The sequence below is a fragment of the Aphelocoma coerulescens genome, chromosome 1 (assembly GCF_041296385.1).
Source record: "Aphelocoma coerulescens isolate FSJ_1873_10779 chromosome 1, UR_Acoe_1.0, whole genome shotgun sequence".
Lineage (NCBI taxonomy): Eukaryota > Metazoa > Chordata > Aves > Passeriformes > Corvidae > Aphelocoma > Aphelocoma coerulescens.
Window position 1 is genome coordinate 120328717 of NC_091013.1, and position 12094 is coordinate 120340810.

The 12094-nt window shown below is 39.8% G+C and overlaps 1 protein-coding gene across 5 annotated transcripts in view; it reads right to left on the reverse strand.

Moving 5' to 3' along the window:
* The window catches only part of SYNJ1 (synaptojanin 1), a 55096-nt gene that overhangs the window by 3562 nt on the left and 39440 nt on the right, over positions 1-12094 (reverse strand). For 3 of the 5 annotated variants that reach the window (XM_069027224.1, XM_069027214.1, XM_069027232.1), the window contains 8 exons: positions 11859-12065; positions 11093-11221; positions 10477-10515; positions 7373-7420; positions 5801-5839; positions 5668-5708; positions 2825-2933; positions 1679-1890 (listed from right to left, as the gene is read on the reverse strand). In XM_069027224.1, coding sequence (XP_068883325.1) covers positions 1679-1890; positions 2825-2933; positions 5668-5708; positions 5801-5839; positions 7373-7420; positions 10477-10515; positions 11093-11221; positions 11859-12065 — 824 coding nt within the window. The remainder of the gene's footprint in view (positions 1-1678; positions 1891-2824; positions 2934-5667; positions 5709-5800; positions 5840-7372; positions 7421-10476; positions 10516-11092; positions 11222-11858; positions 12066-12094) is intronic. The other 2 variants (XM_069027239.1, XM_069027242.1) reach the window with 2 other exon arrangements.

The following is a 12094-nucleotide window of genomic DNA, read 5'->3' on the forward strand; positions in this document are numbered from 1 at the left end:
TACATCTTTTCTGCTTGAATAGATGGAGACCACATACAAGGTTGGTAAATAGTCAGATACCTGTTACCCTGACGGTTGCTCCTGCTTGTGAAAGAGAAACAGACATCAAAGGAAAGAAAGTTAGGAAGAAAATCCAAGAAACAAAGCAACCTCATGTTAAAAATACTTTCAGAAGTTTTCACAAAGCCATTTTTTGAGCCATGAACACAAACCACAAGTATTTACTACACACACTACACAAAATTTTCAATTTCTGTTGCATTCTACTGTAAGCTTGACCATTAAGAGTCATAAAAAAAATCCAACTCAAGTCCATTCTAATGATATTTCCATACAGACATTCATTGTGCAGCTGATTGTGCTACTTTTTGGAGACGAATGATAAGGATCTGAGCAGGCATGGTCTCATTCTAGTAACCTGTTAACATGAAAAACCCATAGCTCTCATTCTGGGAGCTGTGTTGGTATGATCCCTCATCTGTAGTAACTGTTTTGCAAGCCGAAAAAACCATAATGCCTCTCATTCTATGAAAAACTAGAATCTGCTTTCTTTACAATAAAGACGATCTATTTACAGTAACTAATTCTCTTTTTCAATGTATGGATGCAAACAGAGTCCTGAATATTCACACTGTACAAGCAATTGTTTTTATAAGGAGAGATTTAGGTTCTTCAGTATTACAATCAAGATTTGCACAGAAGGATGGGCTTGGAATTCACTACCTCTCAAAAGACCTTGTATTTCTTTAAAGACCTTTCCTCAAAAAGTGCATTTTTTTTGTCTAAATTTCCAAAATGAAAAGCAGTTCACAGGCAAAGAAAGAGGTTCAGGAGAAAGAAAGGAAAAGCATTTAAAGATATTTTTCAATTTGAATTCAAAAATCAGCTCACTGAGGACTGAATTTGGCTGCTTCCCTGTGGTACAAAATAGGCATTAACTGCTGTAGCAAAAAAATGGCTTCAGACGTAGGCATAAGGAAAAACCTGAGCAGCACTGAAAACCTGCATCTGCATTTTTAAGCAGTAGTAAGAAACTATGGCTTTTCCTAGGAAAAATTGGTGGTTTTTTATTTTAACAGTCTAAATGGTCCCAGAGAACACAATGTTAATGTTGCTGTATGAATTTTTCACATTATTTGGATAGGTTTCTATATTTTAACTGACACTGGGGAATGGGGAGAATTCTATTTGTCTTAAGTATTTATTAATATATTGATTTAATTTATTCATTTATTTATCATACAGTGATAAATAATGAATGATCACCAACATAAAGCACCACATCATGCAGTAACTATTTAAAACCTGTGCTAGCTACTTACTATACAGCTTGTCATGCACATATCATTATAAAATTTAATTTTTTAGATTGAGTGTTTTTCCATTCAAAGTTGCCAAATGACAACATAATTTTAAGAATGAGCTGTCCATAAGTTGTAAGCCCATCATAAGAAATCCTTAATTCAATGTTTAGTATTTAAGACGTTATTCATGGACAATACATAAGCAATTAGTACTCTCCTAGGGCCCCATGACCATTGAATCCAATCTTTGGACCCTTATTTTTGTTTCTGTGTTTGCTTTAAGGGTTCCTCACAAGTCTGCAGCATTCAGTACAAGCTGTGTTAACTTACATAGTGAAAGAATGTATCTACGAGGGTTTTTTTTTTTTACTTACTTGCTGCTGGGAAGGAGCAGGTTCAGAAGGCAAACTGTGAGATGAGCGGCTACGGGGCGGCGGCTGGGGGGGCTCCAGACTTTGTGGGGCACTTGCCTGAGACGGATGCGGTGCCACAGGGATCAGGGGCTCCTGCATCCTGAGCACGGGAGCGCTGGGCTGAGCAGGTCCAGCAGCCTGAGGCTTTAGCGGTTCAGGAAGCAATGGTGAGCCTGGAAGTACATTTCCAGTGATTTTCAGGGTAACTAATTGTAACAAATCTGAAGGATGGCAGGATGGGGAAGCACCAGAGCGAACTGCAGAGGAAGGGGCAGTAAGAACAGCAGGTGATCTTGGCAACAAGACTAGAAACCATCAAAAACTCAGCAGATCTCCATTAAAAATTGTTACTAAAGTTTAAGCTGGCAGAGGGCAGAGTTAGATGGGATCTAAGGAAGAAATTCTTCCCTGTGAGGGTGGGGCGGCCCTGGCACAGGTTGCCCAGCAAAGCTGTGGCTGCTCCTGGAACCCTGGAAGTGTCCAAGGCCAGGATAGATGGGGCTTGGAGCAAGCTGGAATAGTGGAAAATGTCCCTGCCCACAGGCAGGGGCTTGGAATTAAATTATCTTCAAGGTCCCTTCCAACACAAACCATGCTGTGATTTTACACAAAACAGAGAACCAGAAGCCACGTCACTCATAAATGTACTTCAGTTGTATCAAAAAGTATTTTGGAAGTCACTTTTATAAAATGCGTATTGATATGTTTATAAAGATAAAGGGTTTTTTTAAACTGTAAGTTTAGGAAGCTGCTTTGAGAGTCAGATATAAAAGCTATTCCAAATCAACAACCAGTGCATAGAGTGTCTGGTCATCAGTAGCCACAATGGCACACACCGGCATGCTCAGACCAAAACCATCTTTGCAGAGTTTCTCTGCTACCGTGAAATCTGTGGGTCAAGATCTCACATGATCTTGAGATCAGCATCTAGAAAGGGTCTGCAATACTTCTGGATGCTTAACACAAACTGTGAAATGTTATTACACTCAAGAATCTCAATTTCTAGTGAAAAGTGGAGACACCTGTTGAAAACAAAGCATTCAAACCACAGACCATAGCTCTTGACTGAATAGTGACATTTATATTTAACTTCTAAAGGAAACTTACCCCTTGGTGGTTCGACTGGTTTGGTCTGAGTTTCAGGTGCTGGCCTTGCCCCCGAGGGACGGACATGGCTTTGTGGGGCGCTGATAACTCCAGCTCGAGGAGGAACAGTCTGACAGGAAAGTTGGTGAAAAAAAAAGTATTTTAGTTCTACTTTGGATCTCTAGTCATCTACTGCTAAATGATTCAGGATAATCAGGATTCTGTGAAAAATAAATTCTTTGGTAACAGCTACTGAACCAATTTTTTTATGCACAGGCAAAAACAAAGAATGTATTTTCAAAACACGATGATGGTTCAATTCAAAGCAAAGGATTTTTACAACCATTTTCAACTTCATAGAAATATTTACCTGTGCAACGATGTTAGAAACAGTTACTATTTTGCTAGTATTAATAAGATAATTTACCTAAGTCTGTGAATTGTTGTAAGCAACAAAACCAACGAGCAACTACTTTATTTGGAGGTCTCCTGTTTCTCAACAAGCACTATTAATGAAACACATTCTGCCTCATCTGAAGGCTGAAGTCTCCCTAAAGTTGATGGAATAGAAGTTAGTATGTTCAGAACGTAAATTTAAAAGTCTATATCAGTACTTAAAGAGACACAGGAAGGTATTCCAGATTACAGTTGAAGAAGAGTAAATTACACACACCACACTGAAAGCTGAATAAAAGGCCCTGGGATAAAAATGCCAGAGTTCAAGGGCAAAAAGACTGTAAGATGAGATAGTTTGTAAGATTTGTTCCCTGTAAAATGTTGTGTACCAGAAGACGTTCTAGGAATGGTTTTCAGAGCAAATCCTATTGCGCAAATTAATTAGAAACAAGCAAAGAAACGTTCCCACTATAAAAAAGGTGTGATTTGTGATCTTAGTTTTACTAGATACATGTCTCTGACTTTGTATATCATTCGACTCCTTATACTTGGCCGAGTCCATTTACCAATGTTCCAAACTCTTTCAGCCACCTGATCTCAGAAATTCCTGTCTGGTCTGAGATTGCCAAGATCTGTTTTGTTATTTCTTTGAATACTCTGATAGTAGGCAGGAAGATGATTGGATTATACACCAAAATGTATTAAAAAAAAAAAAATCAAACAGGAACAGGAAAGAAAGAAAGTATAAACCAGCCCTCAGGATCCCTCAGTGGGAAGCAGCACCCACTGCAGCTACTGTCCCTGGTCCTGAAATTCTTGAAATGAAACCCAAAAATTACCTGAGACAAAGGAAAGAAACATTCCTAGAATCCACGAGTGGTTAGAGTTGGGAGGGACCTTAAAACCCATCCAGTTCCTGCCACGGGCAGGGACACCTTCCACTAGCCCAGGCTGCTCCAAGCCCCATCCAATCTGACCTTGGACACTTCCAGCGATCCAGGGGCAGCCACAGCTGCTCTGGGCACCCTGCGCCAGGGCCTCCCCACCCTCACAGGGAAGAATTCCTTCCCAATATCCCATCTAACCCTGCCCTCTGTCAGTTTGAAACCATTCTCCCTTGTCCTGGCACTCCAGACCCTCAGAAACAGTTCCTCTTTCTCCATTTCTCTTGTAGCTCCCTTCAAGTCCTGGAATGTTAGATAGGAAATCCAAACAAGGGTTGAGCTAAGGCATCTTAGATGTTTTTTCAGGCCTTCTATTATGTTTGGGTTTTTTGGGTTTTGGAGCCTTTTTTGGTTTGTTTTGCACTTTCTGTTTTGATAATATGGACAAAAAAATGCTGCTCTTATGCCAGTTCCAAGACACTGGTGAAGACTCTTCTGTACATCAGATTTTCTTCTGATTTAAAAATGGCAAATCCTGTGCTAGCTCCACATTATGAGGAGAAAAAAATGGAAAAAAAGGGAAGCACACAGTGATAAATGAATACATTCTTTCCTATATATATATACACACCAGTTTTTCTTTATCCAAATTTTAGAAGAGGCCGTTTTACACTTCCGGGAAAATAAAGAAAGACCCAAGATCACGAATTGTTCACTGTGAGAATCAATCTCTTTAAGAAAAATCAATCAGTAAAATTTATTTCAATGGAGACTTTCAACAGTAGTTTCCAGCAGTTCCAATACTGGAATACGCTGCAAAGTCAAAAAATTATCACCAAACAATCCCATTTCTCCGTAATTCTTTAAGAAGACCTGTACCTATTAAAACATTTTCCTCTTCCCTCTCGCAAGGCTCCTACTTGCTACTGTTAAGAAAAATTAGGCAGATATCTTCCATCTCTTGATTCCCTGCATGGAGTGAAGCATTTGAATGCCCATAAATTCCTTCATTCCCTTCCTTCAGTTCAGTTCCACAAATAAAGGAATGAAATGCAGAACTAGTATTTGTTGAAACAGTTGAATGTTTCATTTTTACATGAAGACCTTTATGAAAATTAATCTTTAACACGGTACAAAATTCCATAACACACCAAGTAATCATAAGATGTCACGCATTTATGTAATCCATCTGGCCTGTAACCAATTAACTACTGTCACAATCTACGTTCCAGTACAGAAGAGAATGCATTTTATCACACCAATCAGTAAGAATGTACAATAAAAAGAGTAACTTCGCAGTTATTTGAAAGGAGATGTCAAATGTCTACCTAGGAGCCTATTATGTGATTGCAGAGTGCAAAACAATCAAGTTACATCCAGTGTGTGTATATATATATATATACATATACATATATGCTGCTTTTTTACCCCCGTAGACAGGAATTGCTGAGGTAATTAACTTAGAGAAGCTGTAAACTGACCAGCCAATTTTGCAGATTTCTAACGTCTGTTATGACTTACAGACACCTTGATGTAATAAAGAGCAGACACGCAGCAGGAAAATGACTTGAAAGCAATACCTACCGGTCTGGTTGTACCCGCTGAATGTGGAGGCTGATTACGAGCTGTAACAGATAGTAGAGATAACTGACTTAGCACTTATTTAAAAATCAACTTCTGTCTGTATCGTAATTAGTACAAAGCATGTATCTATTACCTAAGTTATCTTTTCTTTGTGTTCCAGGGCTTTTTTGTGCTTTGAAGCATGGAAAAAAAAGTAGATTATCTGTGTTAGATAAGCCACAAATAGGTATTAGATGGCGATGTCACATTACTACTACTGAGAATGGAAGCAAGGAGATACCAGTGATTTTTTCAAAAGTTATTACATACCCACAAGCTGTCACTAACACACTCTTACCCACGGCACACATGAAGTCATTTGACCCTTTTTATTACAAATTATTCAAATCACATCCTATTTGTTGCAAGCTAAAGACACCCACTTGTACAGGTACCCTCTGCTCTCAGTTATGCCTAAAGTTGTTTTTTTTTGTGGTGTATTCTGTAGATGTTCTACCAGCAGTGGTTAAAACAAAGGGAACTGATGTAACACTTCCTGACCCCACTCTCTGCGTTTATGAGATAAATCTGTTAGAGCACCAGCTTTCACCCATGGCCATACTGATGACAACCTCAGATGCAATATTCAAACTGGGAAGTGCAAGAGATGAAAAAATTAGCTTTAGCTCAGACAAGTGCACAATTTTTAACAGGCAGAGAGGTTCAGGATTCTGGCTTGTGCCTCTGCTGCTTATTTCCCAGGAAGGCAAAGTCACCATGTCAGTGACAGTAAGTTGAAGGAACTCTGTGGTGCATCACACCATTTATCAAATCAGCTCCCAGCTATCAGACTGCCCTGGAATCAGTCAGAATGGGTTTCTGGGTACTGTTCTCAGTGATGCAGCTCCCACTCTGAGCACCCTGGTGCCGGTTTACCCTCCTTGGAGCAGGAAGCTGGAGTGGATAACCACCAAAGGTGCCTTCCAACCTCAAATATTGTAGGCATAGAGTGATTTTGCCAATTTAGAAAAATGAACCAGCAATGTGGCCAAAATTAATTGCAGCATAGAGGAGGAAACCCTGCCAGTGACTCTACTAGGACTTGTATTGCTATTTGCTGTGAAGGATGCATTCCTGAAGGATGAGGAAGAAACCCAAGCCTGTGAGTCTGCTGGCATGGCTAAAGCACGACCCATCCAGCAAAAGCCCCATGTACTCCAACCAGAATGGTGCAAGAGAAATGCTCCTCATAACCGTGTTACACACAGCTGGCTATCAGAATCAAAATACCTACATCGTGCTCTTTAGAAAGAGGCAACATTTTAAATTACAAACCAAATGGTTTAAATGGAAGTTTCTCTCCCCAGAAGATGTAGCTCTTTATGAAAAGCCAGGGTCCCTAGATTCCTGACTTAGTTACAGGTATAACAGTCACTCTGATGACCAGTCAGCTACAGCCTCCTCTGAGGGTCAGCCTTAAAAGCCTTCTGGATTAGGGCACTCTAAGTTTTCACTTAGTTTTTCATAAATGCCTTCTGTAACAATTCCCACCATCATTGAAAACCAGGAAGCAACTTGGCTGTGTGAAAGCTACACTAAATAAAAGAAGAAAGAGCCTACATGACAAAGACCTTCATGGAACCACCTTTAGTATCAAAAGGGTAATAATATTGCTCAGGTGTTAAATTAGAAACCCATTTATAGAATACAAAAATCATTATGTTACCTTCTACTTCTCTCCTAGCTACCCCAGGACTGGGAGGAGCTCCAAGACCTTTTCAGAGAAAGAAGAGAAGCTGTACATTGCATAAGAAAAGCAGTAGATTGAGAAAGAAAAACCAGAAAGAACACTGCCACAAGACAGCTTTACACACTTTAACTCTGGTCTAGATAGATTACAGTCACCTGTAGGAAATAACTGCAGCAGCATGGGGAACCAGACCAGTGGGAATTACAAATCAGCAAGTACCATTGTGTTTAGTAACATCTATTATTTTAATTCTACATTACAGCTGAAAGAGAATTTAATTTCTTCAAAATGTTCACTCTCCACAAACCTTTGGCTATCCAGTGTGATCTGACATGCCTGTCTTGAACCTCTCATAAAGCAGAGCACAGACCGGTACTCAAACATGAGGGAATAAACGAGCACGGCACTTACACCCTGTGACATTAAGCCTGATCCCTGTCACTCAGAACACTGAGTAGTCTGTTTCTGCCACGGTACATCTGAATAAGCAATCTGATGCAAGCAATGCTTCCCACTTTGTAGAATGTATTGTATCCTGCAGAACTGTATCACTAAATTGCCTCCACGCAGCACTGTGCACCTGGGACAGCTGTATCAATTGGTTTAACAGTTCAGATTGAGAGAAGATTTTCAAACATGCATAACCATGATGAATTATTTTATTTCTGCAATATCATCAAGCATATACTGGGTTCCTAAAACTATATGGAAAAACATGGCAGGACATAGACATGAGAGAAATACTGAAGGCATCCCTTAGCTATGACACAGCCTCCTGCTTTCTCACCATGTGCCCATGTGTGGGATCTGCTCAGGAGCTGTGATCTGTGAGTTCTGTCACAGAGTGGGCAGAGTGAAGGCTGCACATGAGGTTGAAATGGGACTGTCTCCAGAGATGTCAGAGCTCTGCTTTGGCTGATCATCTGTTTCAAAGATGCTAAATCCTAGCATGTGTTATCTCTTCTGGCTGAGATCCAGCCTCTGCCAATTCCCATCACAAGTTTGTGACCATGAACGTCTCTGAGAGAAGCAGCAGTGAAGCTGCACAGGGGCAGGGCACTGCCCAAGAACATTCCACTGGCTCTTGTTTCATGCAGGATGATGACTACAGCCAGCTCCTTTCAGCAGAAGGGAGACACAGGGACACGTTCCTACGTTGGGGCACCAGATGGAGAGAGCAAGATCCCTGGGCATGATGATTTGGCAAGTTTAAAAATATTCACTACATGGGAGAGAAACAGCACAGAGGGTAAATACCTGAGATTTTACTCATTCATAATACTCTTCAACAGTAATAAAGCAAAATTGTCGTGCTGCAATAATACTATCACAATGGGCAGCAGAGGAATATTTTAATCTTACAGACAATGAAAAATAGTTTAAACTGATGATAAAACCTTTACCACAACAATCAGGAAAACTCTGACTACTAGTATTAAAGGAAAAAAAAACCCACAAATGTTATTGTCCTGGTTTATTAACTTCAATTGAAAATTAGCAGCCTTTATAGTTTTTAATGTTATCTGAAAATTTAATCTGTAATGTATTAGAAATATCTTGTGTAAACAGAATGCAACATTTTAATTTTTAACTAAAAACAACTGGAGCTTATGGAACCCTCAGTAAAATTTTTTTTTACTAGCATACAAAAGGTCTACACTTTGTAAAGCCCTGCAACGAGTGCAGAGCCTTGTTCACCTGAATTCTGAGTTGCTCCTGATACAAAATATGAGCAAATTAAAACACTTAGATGCCCAAATCCTCCTCTCATCTTCAAAGCATACTGAGCCATTAGAAAAAGTGCCATAGGCATTGAAGGGACTGAAGCACTTGGAGGAAAAAAGGTCAAAACATGTGAGGGGAAAAAGTAATATTTAAAAGGCAGAACATTTTAAAGACACAATCAATGTCCCTTTGCACGTGCTATGGAAGTCTAAACCCAAAGTCTGATCCACTTACATACTGTACAGGGATATTTTCACAGAGCTTTAGGAGCCTTCCTTCTAGGGAAGAGAAACAGGTGCCTTTTCCCCACTAAAGTAACCCATAAGGACATTTATTTTGGTTCCAGCCCTGTGCTACCTTGTTCAGAGCTGAGCTCAGATACCCCTGAGAAGCAAAGTATTCATACTTATACATGTGCACCATGAGTGGAAAATGAAGAGCAGAAAAAAAGTGAAGAGCTTTAGGTTGGAGTAATACATGAAAAAATACACTCCAGTCTCAAATGATTGCATAAAAAGCAAGTTTTATGCAAGTTACAACTCTATGGAAAGCTATGTTGGGGAAGAGGGTAAAAGAAGATGACTAGTCTTTGCACAATTGAGACAAACTAGGCAAACAGGATTGTGTCAGTGCACAGAAGACTACACAGGACTGAAGAACACAATTAAATCTCAGCTACACTGAGTGTGGTCTATCAACTGCTTTCTAAAGCTTCTGCATTTTAACTCATTTGAAATATTACACTTTTGGCATGAAAACTCCTTGTCTCACCAGTATCTGAGAGCCAAGTGCATTTTTGCCTGACACCAAAGTTAGCTGATAGTTAACAGACAATGTAAAATTAAAATAGTTTATGTATTTTCTGAGATTTCTCAAAACTTTTCAAGCATTTTGTCAAAAAACCCTCTTTCCTACCAACTGAGGGGCAGTGCCTGGAAGTATTTCAGAGCCACTAACAATTCTCATCCTCTCTCATGTATTGATGAACTGAATTAAGTCCAAGCAGATCAGCAAAACATATGACAGAGAAGGACAAAGACTACTATGAAGAAGCACTTTACAGGAAAGATAGCTAAATGTATTCACCCAGGACAAAGTAATAAAAATGTGGAACAACTTTCACCTCTGACTTTAAAACACCAACTTCTGGAGAAATACTATTTCACTGAAAAGTCAAACATAGCTCAGAGGGGGAAGAAAGAAATGATATTGACATTCATGAATTATCCAATTCTGTAACTTGGAGAATGGCCCATTTTTATACCTTTGGAAATCATCACGTTAAGTATTGCCAGAACAGATCCCCACAGCAGTTTTGCTATGCAGTCATATTCAAAAACAATTAAAAGCATTACCTCCAAATTCTTTTCTAGCAGGTGCAGGACTCCTACCGCCTGACAGTATTTAAGAAATGAATGCAGCAATAATGAAAAATATCAATATAGTAGGAGGGAAGAAAAAGAATGAGAAAGTTAAAAATCACAAGGGTCAGTTTGTTATTAACTAAGCTGCTCAAATGCTTCTGAATATCCCGTTTCTCTTAGTGCTCAATTGTTCACATCGTCAGATGATCCAAATGAAGACTACATTAAAAACTTGGACATGATAAAACGCATATAGACTGATGCCAAAAGGAACACCAATGAATCAATGAATGCACAAGTTTATTCCTATTTTAGTTCAAATTAGATGCCATAAAAAATGAAAATGTTGAGTAAAATCTGCTGTAAAACTTCACATTTTTAAAACTGAAAATAAGTTTTTATAAACTTATCCAACTAACAATATTTAAATGGTAAATATGCCATTATTTCTCATACTGTTATTGCTTTTAAATGTACCAATTTAACATTTCAGTTAAAAAACAGTGAGCCCCAAGTGTAATATGCAGTTTGGGTTTGCACTTTTCAAGTTCATCACACAGACTTGAAAACAAATCTTCCTGAGTACCTGAAAAGGCCCCCACATTACCTGAGGGTGGAGGTGGCCGTTGTGGAGGAGCAGGACGTGCAGGAGGAGCGACGGGGCGAGGAGGCGGAGGACGCTTTGGCTCCAGGCTCTGGGGAGGCTCCTTCTGCTGGGCACCAATCTGGAATTCAGCTGAAGGATATGACAGACAACAACACAAAAATTAATCTCTTGGACATTCTAATCCCAGCAAAGCTTTTCTAATAGCAAGTTCTTCTCACAGAGAGGACAGGCAGTCCCCAGCCTTGGAAACAACGATCCAGAAGTTTTTGAGAGAGGGAAAACGAGGAATGAACCACTGATGAAAAGAAGCAGATTTCCTAAACCAAAATTTTTGTCTCGTGTGTTTTAATAAATTTATGCTTTTCATGAAATCCTGAACAATCTTACCAATTGCAGCATCTCAAACTTTGATTTTGACCCCTATCTGTGAACTACGTTCTCTGGAAAAAAGTGCTACAAACGGAATTCTCAAGGCATTTGGGCAGTTAAAATAAACTCAATTAGAAGCCATTCCAAACACCATCATTGTGTTCACAGGTTCACTTCATCATTTAAAAAAAGGCTGTGTTTAAACAGAAGTTTTCTTATGGTGGTCCCAATTTACAAATGTGCTGATTACAGTTTATATCTTGGAGCTGACAAGAGCAAGGGTTGCAAGGGTCTGTATTCTGGGAGCATGACTGGAGTGAACCAGGATTCTACAGACACTTCGCAACAGAACTTGTGTGTAGGAGTTCCAGAGGCAGTGGAGCCATGCAATACACACCATGTGTGGAAACAGGTGGTCCTGGAGTTTTTCCTGGGGCTCGGCTGGGTCTCACCGGGAGCGCGGGTCCGTCCGACAGCGTTGGGGACTGGCAGGGGCTGGAACGTGGGGAAGAGCTCGGCGAGGTTCCAAGCCCTGTACTTGATGCTGGCTGTAGGTGCTGAGGAAGGATTTCTTCTACTTCAGCACTGTAGTCATCGATGTCTCCTGAAGAACAAGCCCCAGAAAAGAAAAGT